Raw genomic sequence first — 13,439 nt, 5'->3', positions numbered from 1 at the left:
AGTGTGGTACAATTTTTAAACTAAAAAAACCCACAAATTATTGTCTAAAATATACAGCCCCATTACGGGGGACCTCTGGTGCATCTGCGCTGGTGGGGAGGCTGTTACATCTTTGCAGGAGGTCTCCTTTCTACAGCAGCTCACTCTGCAGGTGGGGGAGAGATATAGGAGAGGTAGACAATGACTCAACCGGGGTGTCTATTGTCTTGTGTGGTCTGGGAGATGATTGGATAATGGGGTGGGTGCAGTTTTCTCTGCGGTGGGGCCTGGTGGTGCTGCTGCTGTGGGCCCCGGTCCGGATGGGCCTGAGCCCCTTTGCCCTGGTGGGTTCCAGAGTGTGAGTGTGCCTACTCGGTCAGCGGGGGAGCTGCCTCCCTCTTCCCGCTCCACCACACCCACACACACGCAGGGTTTGGGGTGCAGGTGTGTCACTAGGGTGCAGGGGAGGCACTCCCCCTCTGTCCCCTTCTGGCTGCCTGTGCCTCAATTCTATTCTGTAACCTCCACATTACTCATACTCTCATAACATATACATCTAGGGCCTTCGGGGTGGGCATGTTATACAGCGTCCAGATGATGGTCTGTGTATTCAAACCCACCTCTGGCGCTGGTGCCCTACCCTCAAATTTAAATGCATATAGACGCTGAGTATTTTCAGGAGGAGCTGTGCTGCTCTCTGGGAGAAAGCACCATGCCCTCCTGTGTTTTAAATGCTCTTTAGAAGAGCACGCAGCAACACTACATATGAGCGGGAGGTTTGGGGTCTTCACTCGCCCCTGTTCTGTTAACCATCAGGGCTGGGGGGCTGGGAGGAGGTGCTGGCCGTCAGGTTGGGGTCTGGCGAAAACACTGAAATTGGAGTAATAAAACGTATGAGGGGAACGATAACGAAGACAAAATTCTTCAGTTCGTTTACTCTTGTTGTCCTGTGAACAGCATCGGTGTGGGACATTTATGTGTTTCCTGTTTTTGTGGTTGCCTCGTGTATGAGAATCTCATCAGATAAACCTGCGACATTTTAAAATATTTTGTTGTTCAAGAGCAATAAGACTGACAGACAGAGGTAACCTCACAGGTGTCACAGATGAAATATTTGTTAAGTGTTTATTTGCTGGTTTGTCAGTAGCGGCTCCTTTTAGCCAAGTCTATCACACATCTGTTTGACCGTCACCAGTTAATCTGGAACACTGGTGGGAGCTCACTGGGGGAGCGGGTTTTGTCGGGGATGCCTACCATGGCACAACACCTGGTTTGGCAGCACCTAGCGAGGCTCCAAATGTTTTCAGTGTAAATTAACTCCAGACCGCTGATAGGTGTCGCACACAACAGTCACTGTATGACGTCACACATACTGCTCCGACTGCTAAGGTTACGCCATGTCGCAAGTTTCGTGAGGTGCTTTTGTGATATTTTATGGATCAGATTACATTTTTAATTTCTCCCCGATATCCAATCCAATAATTTAGGTCAGGAATGTATTGGATATTGGATTAGTCGATTCCTAGTAGCAATTCTGACACATCGAATGAGTGAGTGAAAAACCTCGTAAACCTTTGAGATCAACTCTGGTAACTATGAGCAGACAAACACGTGTAGAGTATATATTGCTTGTTATGAAGGAATTTTGCAATGGAGGGCTGAATATGGATGTTTACTCACTCCCTTCCAACGTGTTTCCTACACCACATGATTTATATCATTATGTTGTCATCAAGGCCTCAAATTATACTGGACGAGTCTGAAGGCCTACAAAAGTTTGGATGCTTCTCAGTATTTTGCGTCACGATAAGAAACACGCTGCAGTCGGGGTCTCTGTCACTGCTCAGGTATTTGTATGTGACGAGAGGAGAAACTGACAGAATGAAAGTTGGAGTCTTTCTCCTTCTCGCTTTTTCTCCTCATATACTGTACAGACAATTTATAATATGTTTCATACCTGCAGCATAACACACCTGTATGCTATAAATACACCTGTAGTATAAATGTTCACAAAGACACTTTAAAAACATCTTGCTGTCTGTTTATTCCTCTGTTTTCTTCTTAACTCTTTGAACACAGTTTACAGTTTATCCACATAAACAGATTCATTTTAGTGTTTTATATAAACAGTGCAACACAGTAACAGACGTCCTTTTTTAAATTTATTTAGAAAGAGCAGTTAGAGAGTATTTAAACTGATAAATGTTTAAAATGTATTACACACATATATGCACGGGAGAAGTAAACATACAATGACAGAATATGCAAGAAGTCAACAAGAAAAAATCCAACTGTTTTCATCTTAATTCTTTTGTCTTCAGCTTCCCGTTTCTGTTACAATTCATGAGTGTGTTTTAATGAAAAATAAAAACCAAATCTGAGATTGTAAAACTGTTTCTGTTCAGTCAAGAAGCACAGACTGGAGGTCAGACTGTTTTTATTGATTATTCACTGCAGAGAGACGTCTCCATAGTGTCCAGTTAGCCATAAGCTGCCAGATCTCTCTTGGACATGAGATTTTTAATCTCAATGAGATTTTTTTACCTGGATAAATACAGGACTAATAATAAGCTGCTCTTCTTGTATCAGCAGTATTAGAAGCTACATTTGGATCAACACAGACTAATAAATGGACCCACAACCATCCAGATCAGTTGTTTTGAAAACTGGCCACACAGTGGTGATATTGCATTTCTCCAGGAACTTGTTGTGGTAAAATGTTACTTAATTTGCATAACAAGAGAGAGACACAAATTTATAGTTATGCAATGTAAAAAATTAAAGAAGCCTAAACACAAAATATTTAGAAGCCTGCAGCGCTCATCATCACAAAGTCTAACCAACAACGTCTAAAATTTCAAAATATTCTGTTCCAAAGATTTCATCCATCAGTTCAAACATGATTAAAATGGGTATAATGCAACAAATTTAGGAGTGCCCACTCCGGGTCAGGGACGAGACCCTGCCCAAGTGGAGGAATTTAAGTATTTCGGAGTCTTGTTCACAACTGATGGGAGAAGGGAGCGGGAGATCGATTGGTGCAGCAGCTGCAGTGATGCGGACACTGTTATGGTGACGAGAGAGCTGAGTGTAAAAGCGAAGCTCTCAATTTAACAGTCGATCTACAACCCTACCCTCACCTATGGTCACGAGCTGTGGGTAGTGACCGAAAGAACGAGATCGCGAATACAAGCGGTGGAAATGGGCTTCCTCTGAAGGTTGGCTGGCCTCTCCCTTAGAGATAGGGTGAGAAGTTCGGCCATTCGGGAGGGGCCCATAGTAGACCTCAACTGGCTCCTCCACATCAAAAGGAGCCAGTTGAGGTGGTCCGGGCATCTGACAACGATGCCTCCTGGGCGCCTTCTGGGCGCCTCCTGGGCGAGGTTTTCCGACCCAGGGCAAGCTGAAGCGATTATATCCCTCTGCTGGCCTGGGAACGCCTTGTTGTTCCCCCGGACAAGCTGGAGGAGGTGGCTGGGGAGAGGGAGATCTGGGCTTCTCTGCTTGGGCTGCTGCCCCCGCGACCCAGCCACGGATAAGCGGAAGAAAATGAATGGATGGATTGATGCAACAAATTTAGTGATAGATGATAGTAATTCAACAGATTTTAAAATAAAGTTCCTCTTTCCTCAGGACGAAAAGTCCTGTGGGTATGTAAACCATGATGTATTAATAGAAACTGATATCTGCTCTTAAAAAAGGCACCAAAGACAATAAGATGATAAAAGATTTTTTTTTCTGGAGAATCCGTCTAATCCAACAATTCTGGACTGAAAACCAAATTAATATACTATAATATATACCTGATATATAAAAAAAGTATGAAACACCAATGTGAGAATATTTCTCTGCACAGTAAGTTCATTATTCTGAGTCAGCACAGAGGCGGATATTAGAGTCAGACTTCACTCTAAACCCAGCATATACAGGTTCAGTGAAGGTGGTGTTGAAGGTGTGCAGGTGGATCAGTTTATCAGAGGAGACACTGTAAAAAGACACAGTTCCTGCAGAACAGTCCACATACACTGCTACTTTGTGAGAGAGAGCTGAGGAGAGCAGAGGGATCGCTCTTGCTATGTAATTGTGATCTACATAGTAATCCCTGTCTTCCCTGCAGTAGAGACTCCAGGATTGATGAGTCCTTCCAAACCTGCTTTCATCCTCTTCTCCTTTCCGTCTGATTCCTCCATAAGCTACAGCAACATGAACCTCTCCTCTCCACTCGACCTCCCAGTAACAGCGACCAGTCAGACTGTTGGTACACAGCAGCTGAGGACAGTGATCAAACCTAAGATCATGATCAGGATACAGCTGATCGTCTTCCACATGTGTCACCTCCTTGTTGTTTTCAGACAGTTTGAGGTTTCTGTGCGCTGTGTTTGGATCCAGTGTCAGGTCACAGAAATCTAAAGGGAAACGTGACAAAAAATGTAGGACAGTACAAAATGGTGTGAATTCAGCTCATAAATCAAAAACACACTTACATTTCTTTAGACCTGGTTTCATCCACTGGACTCCTTGAGGCTCCACACTGAAATGAGCACATTGTCTTTTAGTATGCAGACATGGTCTTTATGTTCTCTGATTCATCTTTTTTAGAGAAATAACCTCGTGTTTTATTTTATCTCTTAATAAAGTCAAACAGATAATACACTTTCTACAGTTCTAAGGTTTGATGTATCAAAGCACAATTTAAAAAAATAAGTCATCATCCATACCAGGTTCTTAAATTACCTAAATACCTAAATACAACCTTCAGTCTGCTTTATCTTCTGCCTCCCTGTGTTTCTGTCACTACAATGAACATTGTGCTTCAAATACTATTTTCTCTTTCTGTTAACACGTGTGAGGATATTTCAGTTGCTTAGTTATTCAGTTCAAAACAAAACAAATAAATATATAGAACAAAATATTTTGAGAAAAGACTGCTGCGTTCATTCTGATAATGACAAAGGCTTTAGACTTTTTCAGTCTGAATCTGTTTCTGTCTTTGTCATTGTTGCCCCAGCATTGGTCGTAATTACCTTCAAAGTCTGGTTGGCTTTAAAGGTTTCTGGGAGTTTGTAACATCCAGTCTGTCCTCCAAACCGTCAAACAAAGCTAGAAGCTGGTGACGAATTAGCTTTTATTTTCAGTTTATTCAAAAATAAATATTTAAAAACATTTATTAACTTTTGTGAGCTAATTCTGACCAGTCACAACACAATTTTCATATTGACCTTTAATATAATACCTTATAAATATAATAATAATAATAATTATATATATATATATATAGTTATGTATTATTATATTATTATAATATAATAACTTTCTAAATCTGTCATCCTGTGCAACCTCTAACCTTCAAGCTGTGTGTTTTAACTGCGATTGGTTATGAGTCATTCACCCACACAGCTGCCCATACAGGGACATACAGACTGTATTGCTGGCAATCAGATAGGTGGTTACCTTACAATATGCTGGAGAGAAAAAAAAAATATTTCCAGTTGTATTTCCTGTTTTCCTACCAGAGTATGTCGAGTTTCACATGTGGATCCTCCTTTAGAGCAGACAAAAGCCTAATTTCTGAGTCTCCTGTGTGATTATAGCTCAAGTCCAGCTCTTTCAAATAGGAGGGATTGGAGCGCAGAGCTGTGGCCAGAGAGGTGAAGCCTGTTCCTGTGATGTGACAGCCTGACAGCCTTCAAACACATACAACATGTCACATCATTGTAAGGAACTGCTCTGAATTTGATGATGTTCATGCAGTCGAATGAACAGATTCCGATTTCAGTTAAAGTTGTTACAAAAACAAACAAACTGTCATTTTCTTCACTCAGTTTTAAAAAGAACAAAAAGCATTGACTTTCTGTCTTTTTGCTATGATGGACAATCATAAATAAAGTCATATTTTTCAGATTTATGAAGTGTGTGTGTGTTTCACTTCTACTCTACTGTTCTCTTTCAGAGCTTACACCAGAACAGAAACAGCATCTTAAATCTATAAAATAATGATAGTTGTGAACTATCCAAATCTCCTGACACAAAGAGTCAGCTAACCTGAGAGTTTCCAGCATACAGTTTGGACGCCCAAGTCCAACACAAAGCAGCTCCACTCCTGAATCCTGGAGGTTGTTGTTACTCATGTCCAGCTCTCTCAGTCTGGAGGACTGGGAACTTAAAATTGAGGAAAGAGCTTCACAGGTTCTCTCTGTGAGGTTACAGCCACTCAACCTAGAAAGACATGAATATCAGTGAACTTTCAAAACTTTTGAAATAAATACTTTAAAGCAATCTCTTGCCAGGATTAAACTGGATACTTACTGGGATTTCTTACAGGCTTTGACCACTGGCAGCAGCTGCAGAAGAGCCTCTTCTGAAGCTGAATATTTCCTCAAGTCAAACTCATCCACACCTGTTTCTGATGACAGTAAGATGAAGACCAGAGCTGACCACTGAGCAGGAGAGAGATTAACTTTAGACAGTTGTCCTGAAGTCAGTTGATGCTGGACCTCCTTCACTATAGAGTCATCATTCAATTCATTCAGACAGTGGAGCAGATTAATGCTTTTCTCTGAAGAGAGAGTGTCATTCATTCTTTAATGTACTTGACTGCTTCCTGATTTGTCTGTGAGCTGTTTCCTGTTTGTGTGTGGAGGCCTTGTAGGAGATCCTGATTGGATGGCATTGAAAGACCAAGGAGGAAACGAAGAAACAAGTCCATTTGGACTCTTCAAAGCCTCGTTCACAGCACTCTGGTAGAAATGTCTTACTGAATATTCTCCAGTTTGCACTGAGGCTGTTTCTTCTTTATCCAGCAGGTTGATACCAGAGTTGGTGAATGTCAGATGGACATGAAGAGCTGCCAGAAACTCCTGAATGCTCAGATGGATGAAACAGAACACCTTCTCTTGGTACACTCCTCTCTCTTCTTTAAAGACCTGTGTGAACACTCCTGAGTACACTGAGGCCTCTCTGACATTAATGCCACACTCTGTCAGGTCTGATTCATAGAAGATCAGGTTTCCTTTCTGCAGCTGCTCAAACGCCAGTTTCCCCAGTTCTTCAATCATCTTCCTGCTCTCTGGACTCCAGAGAGGATCTGTCTCAGCTCCTCCATCATACTTGATGTTCTTCAGTTTGGTCTGAACCACCAGGAAGTGAATGTACATCTCTGTCAGTGTCTTGGGCAGCTTTCCTCCATCCTGTTTGGTTTTTAACACACTCTCTAGAACTGTAGCAGTGATCCAGCAGAAGATTGGGATGTGACACATGATGTGGAGGCTTCGTGATGTCTTGATGTGAGAGATTATGGTGTTGGCCTCTTCCTTGTCTCTGAGTCTCTTCCTGAAGTACTCTTCCTTCTTTGGGTCAGTGAACCCTCTGACCTCTGTAACCATGTCTATATACTCAGCAGGGATCTGATTGGCTGCTGCAGGTCGTGTGGTTATCCAGATGTGAGCAGAAGGAAGCAACTTTCCCCTGATGAGGTTTGTCAGCAGCACATCCACTGATGTGGACTCTGTAACATCAGTGAGGATCTCAGTGATGTGGAAGTTCAGAGGAAGTCGACACTCATCCAGACCATTAAAGATGAACACAACTTTGAACTTTTTAAAGTTGCAGATTCCTGCTTCTTTGATTTCAGTGAAGAAGTGATGAATAAGTCCCACTAAGCTGAACTTTGTATCCTTCAGTAAATTCAGCTCTCTGAATGGGAATGGAAAAACGAACTGGATGTCCTGGTTGGTCTTGTCTTCAGCCCAGTCCAGAGTGAACTTTTGTGTCAGGAATGTTTTCCCGATGCCAGCCACTCCTTTGGTCAGAACTGTTCTGATTGGTTTGTTTGTTTCAGTTGAGACTTTAAAGATGTCTTCACACCTGATTGTTGTTTCTGGTCTGTCTGGTTTCCAGGAAAACATTTCAATCTGTCTGACCTCATGTTCAGTGTTGACCTCTCCAGTCCCTCCCTCTGTGATGCAGAGCTCTGTGTAGATCTCATTTAGAGTGGTTCGGGTTCCTGGTTTAGCAATCCCCTCAGAGACACACTGGAACTTCTTCTTTAGGTTACATTTAAATGTATTCTCAGGAAGTGGATCAGGATTTTCTACAGGAAAGCACCAGAAACACGAGTGTTATGATTTTAGAAAATATGACCATTTCATTGCTGTAAAGACTGAATTTATGAAGAGAAATCCTCTCACTGCTCTGCAGACAGTCAGCCAGCTGCTCCTGTTTCATTATTCTCAGGAAGTTAACTGCAAGTTTCAGAAATGCCTCTCTGCTGCTCCTTCTCTGCTTCTCTTCCTCACTGTCCAACACCTCCTCTTCATCCCTCTGACACTCTGAATAATCTGGATTCAGATCATTCTGCATCTTCTTTAGCTCGTTCTTCACAAAAGTGATAATGTTTTCCTCCAGCATCTGGAAAATAAATGACACAACCTGAATTCATGTAAATCAGATATTTTTCACAGATTTGTTTTGTGTGTGTTTTCAGTTTAACAAAAATACCCTGTATGTACGTTCATTTTGCAGGAAACAATGAAAAAAAGATATAATTAAAATACCCAATTAAAATAATTATTATAGTTAGACTGCAAACAATAAAATAATAACATAAATTAAATTAAAGAGAAATTTAATTTAATTTTAAATTTCTCTTTAAAATTAAAGAAACTCTTGAGCCACGATCTTGAGCGATCGTGGCTCAAGAGTTGGGAGTTCACCTTGTAATCAGAAGGTTGCCGGTTCGAGCCCCGGCTTGGACAGTTTCGGTCGTTGTGTCCTTGGGCAAGACACTTCACCCGTTGCCTACTGGTGGTGGTCAGAGGGCCCGGTGGCGCCAGTGTCCGGCAGCCTCGCCTCTGTCAGTGCGCCCCAGGGTGGCTGTGGCTACAATGTAGCTTGCCATCACCTGTGTGTGAATGGGTGAATGACTGGATATGTAAAGCGCTTTGGTGTCCTTAGGACTATTAAAGCGCCATATAAATACAGGCCATTTACCATTTAAATAATTTTAAGTACTGGGTTATTTCATGGTAAATTTTCCAATCTTACATCTTATCTGCCCTGTAGTTTCCTGCAGATTCCACGTAAGTACAGGGTACTTGCACTTTATTTTCAGGTCGTGTTTTAAAGTTATGCTGAAACTTTGTTTTTGTTTTATGAATACAAATAAAGTAAAAAATTAATTCACTGTTGAATTATTTCTGGAATTTTGCCATTATTTTATTATGAATATTGGACTGTGCAACATGAAAATAATTACAAACAGAGGTAGGTGTACATGTACAAACCTTAAATACTGAGTCCAGATCAGTTTGATGATGAAGACTCTCCTGATCAGCTCTGTGGAGACATCATGAAGACATTAGAACCATTTTGCACAGAAATACAAGCCAAATATTTCTTCTTCTACTGTTAGATGATCATCCTGATTAAAACAGGCACTACTGTGCTGTAAAAAAACCTATTATGTTAATTTATAGACTTATCTATTTATTCATTTTCTTGACTCCACTAGTCCAAAACCAACAGGTCAGTGATGGTTCTGTACCAGTGTTCTTGTAATGACCATATTATGCATATTTCCTGCACATTGCATCATCACATTAAAAAACTCAGATTCGTGTTTAGTGTTAAGGTGTTTCATTTTAAATATGTCCTAGCAGCAAGTGAGAGAATCTTACAGCAGCAGCTGTAAGTTTTTTTCTGAGTAATAAAACTTATAATACACATTTAAAAAAATCACGACACTGAATCAGCCTACACTCGGCTACATCTGAGGTGTTCAGTGTCCCGATGCTGAACAACAAAATTATCATCTTAGTACCTTATATTCCATTTTGTCTTGTTATTTCATGCAGGTCATATAAAAAAAAGAACCACTGGTGAAAAACGTAATGTCAATATTAAGGTAAAAAAAAAAAAAAAAAGGTTTGCTGTGGTCCTTTATCAGTTTTGTTGATAATTGTCATGGTGATGGGATGGTGTGTCACTATGAATTATGAGAATCATTTAATATTTAGAGAAATCGAGCACCACACAGACAGCTGCAGATTATTTCACTTTCCTAAGGAAAACTGGCAACCACATCAGACTGAAACTCTTATTAACCAAATAAAAGAGTCAAACTGACTGCTGACACATTCCTGCTGATTACCACATAAATTATAATCAGTGTGATGCCCAGTGCAGGGAATGCAGGACTGTTAAGATATATATATTTTTTTCTTTTAAATAAGCAGCCTCACTTATGGAGCTCTTTAATCTCAGGACTGAGGTCAGGTGTACCACACAGCTGTAAGGTAAATGTGAAATGTCTTACTCATCAGCAGCAGCAGACTTTGTTCCTTTTAAGTTGACGATGTTACCCTTTGACTGATCACTCTTCAAAGACACACAGCTGGGTCCAGGTTCAGGTTCAGGGGCATCTGGTGTCTCAGTGATCCTGGTGAACAGAGATAAAGACCATCAGACAGAGAAATTACATTTTTAGCCTTCAGACACAAAAAGTACTGGATAAACTTGAAGCGAGTCACAGTGATAATATTACAGTAAGGCTAAAAAGTTTGATGCTCTTCACAATGAATAACTTTAGTCTGTTTTTTTTTTCAACTGTCTTTTCTTCTTTTTGTGAACAAAGCTAAAAAATAATAATAATAAATGACTAAACCGAACCTTCTCACTGTTTGCTCATGGAGTTAAGATACGTTTAACATTTTGTTAACTCTTACCTCTCATCAGGAGACAGTTTCCTGCTTTTAAAGTCAGGACGGTCTTCCTGTGGAGATCTGCGTCCGGTCTCAGGCTCAGGAGAGCCTGGTCTGAGCAGTGAGGAAAAGAATAAGGCAGGGCTATACATATACACTTTTTTAATCTCCAGGTGGAACATACGCTGGATAAACTTTGCAGGGTTACATTGAATTAACAAAAACAGAGAGCAGGTTTGTTGTAGAGAGTTGCATGTATGAAATCATTTCTGTTTTTGTTCTTTTAGCAGTGAAGATAATGCGATAAAGCATGCATCATGAAGATAATGTGAGGTTTAGAGTGTGATACCTTTCCATGGTGGTAAAAACCTGCAGTCACCTGATGGAAGAGAAAAGTGAGAATAAAACACAGATGTTTATTGAGATATTTGATAGTGAAAAGGTGGTGACCTGTTTAATTATAATAACAGTTTTATATTATATTATATCATAACTAGGGATGGGTACCGGTGTCCGGTGCCCTGATGGCACCGGTTCTGACATAAACGGTAGTAACCAGACCGAAAAGCAGCGCACATTTCGGTGCTTTATTTCCTGAGATGTGATACACTTTAGAGTCTAGCCAATCATTTTACATTTCCGAGGATAGTAGGCGGGCCCAAGTACATACATTCTTCTAGAGCAGAGCTACAGATTAAAAATGCCCAAGGCGAAGCGGTCAAAGTCTGGCTGAACTTCGCAGCAAAGCATGCAAACTCAGCAGCCTGCAACAAGTGCTTTAAGGTGATGCTGTGATACTGTCAAAGGAGGTAACACCTCGAATCCGATGAAACACCTGGCGACGCAAAGCATTTTTTTAAAAACCGAGAAATGCGGCGTATTTGATAGCTTGCTGCAAGACCTCACACCGTGCATATCTACTGCGGGTGTGGTGCCTGTTATTGGACCCGGAGTTAGCAACATCCCCCAAAAACCCAAAGAGTAGAGTCCTGGCCCCTAGCCCTGCCAGTGTAGCAGAAATGATGATGATGATGATGGCAGCAGCAGCCGTTTTTCTCTGCGTGAGTAGCTTAATGTTGTTCGTGTGTAATTTACATTGAGTAGGCTAACCACTTTATTACATTAATGCATGTAAGGTGAACTAGCAAACACCGTCGTAGTTACATGCGGCTGTCTTCTTGTTTGATGGCAGATACTCCCTTCACCCTGGCCAAAAAGGCTAAAATGACCAAAGAAAAAGTGGAAAACAGTTAAACATGAGCGGTTTTTGGACAAAGTTTGTGTTTTTTCCATTGTTTAAGCACTGCTTCCAGCCAAGAGTGATACCATATATGCCCTATAGCTGCAGAAAAGGCTAACATTGTTATCTTTTTACAAAAAAAAAGATGAACATGAGAGGTTTTTGGACCAATTTTGTGTTCTCCATTCTTTGAGCACCGTTTAAGTACCGGTTTGGCACCGGTACTTCTGAAACTAAAACCTAATGATACCCATCCCTAATTATAATTAAGGTTTCATTGTTTGTAAAAAAAATCTGAAATAAATTGAGCTTTGTTGTCTGGCAATCAAAGAGTCAACAAACAATCATTGTGATGATTAAACTTTTTAAAGAGGAGATTAAATAGAACACAAATTAAAAAAACATAAGAAAACTTACATGATATAAATCAGATCAATTTTCCTGAACACTGTCTGTCTGCAGCTGTTTACTGTCTGCACTGGGAGAAGATCTGATTCTGTTCTTCTATTAAGGTCTTGTCTTACTTTCACCACTTTGTGCTTCAGGAGTTTGAGTCTGTATGTAAGTAAAAATATTTTCCTGCTACACATCATAGATCACATAACACACATTTTAGAAACCATGCTCTTCTTCAGCTTTCTCAGCTTTTCTTTCATTCTTAGACTTTGTGTAACCACTGCAGGATTGAAAGAAACGTCTTAAAATAATACAATAATAAAAACATTTTTTTTAAAAAAAACAAACAAAGAAAATGAAAATAATTCAAAGCTCACCAAATGTCCACCATCAGTGTGTTTTATTCTGTAGCTCACTTCCTTGTTTTTCTCTTATACGTTATTGTTTTGAATACAGGTGTTAATTGTACTGATGACACGCCTACACTGTTAGACTGGTTAAACTGGTTAAACTGGTTAAACACTGCCTTGTTCTGATGTTTTGCTGAATTTCCTGCCCCTGGCTACTGAATTTCATCTATCAAGTAAAGGGTTTGAGCAACTAAACATAAATTATGCAGTTACTAAATGGCGTAAAACATTTTAATTGAATAATAATTATGTTAAGAACTGTTGGGCTCTGCGTCCTGACAAAGTCAGAAATGATCCAGCCGCCTGAATCAGAAACATGATAAACTACACAGAGCTCTCATCACCCAGATGCATTAACAGTTATGTCAAAGCACATAAAACCATCATCTGATTGTCTGAAAACAGAAAAAAAAAAAAAATCATGGTTCATATCTCACCTGTAGTCCTTCCAACAGAGTCTGTTCTGCCTGCAGTGGGAAACCTTCAGTCTCCTCAGTCCAGGAAAGAGGTTCTCAAAGGTTTTGTGGTCAGGATCCCTGATTTAAAGGACAACATTATCCCATATAATCAGCTGTTTTGGTCTTAGCTTCATGTGCACTGACTGAAATATTTATCCATATTCATCAGATAGCTGGATGGCTAATAATTCATTTGTAGCAGGATAGAAGACACAGAATTACAGTAAAAATAAATGAAAGATAAAATACATACGTCTGT

The 13,439-nt window shown here is 40.4% G+C and overlaps 1 protein-coding gene across 1 annotated transcript; it reads right to left on the bottom strand.

Annotated features, from left to right (window-relative positions):
* Window positions 1–6,560: 6,560 nt before the first annotated feature.
* LOC134623383 (protein NLRC3-like) lies at window positions 6,561–11,033 on the bottom strand. Its single transcript, XM_063468547.2, has 6 exons — window positions 11,026–11,033; window positions 10,701–10,790; window positions 10,292–10,414; window positions 9,261–9,312; window positions 8,166–8,406; window positions 6,561–8,068 (listed from the first exon to the last, which is right to left on the bottom strand). The coding sequence occupies exons 1-6, from the start codon at window positions 11,031–11,033 to the stop codon at window positions 6,561–6,563; spliced, it is 2,022 nt and encodes a 673-aa protein (XP_063324617.2).
* Window positions 11,034–13,439: the final 2,406 nt, after the last annotated feature.

Source organism: Pelmatolapia mariae, linkage group LG3_W (assembly GCF_036321145.2).
Source record: "Pelmatolapia mariae isolate MD_Pm_ZW linkage group LG3_W, Pm_UMD_F_2, whole genome shotgun sequence".
Lineage (NCBI taxonomy): Eukaryota > Metazoa > Chordata > Actinopteri > Cichliformes > Cichlidae > Pelmatolapia > Pelmatolapia mariae.
The sequence above is the reverse complement of the archived record's forward strand: the minus strand, read 5'-3'. Positions and strand labels throughout refer to the sequence as shown.

Bases quoted from the DNA above. Each gene is read 5' to 3' on its own strand.
- LOC134623383 (XM_063468547.2), bottom strand. The intron at 10,415-10,700 runs GTAAGAGTTAAC...TCTGTTCACCAG, and splicing joins AAACTGTCTCCTGATGAGAG to GATCACTGAGACACCAGATG. The intron at 8,407-9,260 runs GTTTGTACATGT...ACATGAATTCAG, and splicing joins ATCTGGACTCAGTATTTAAG to GTTGTGTCATTTATTTTCCA.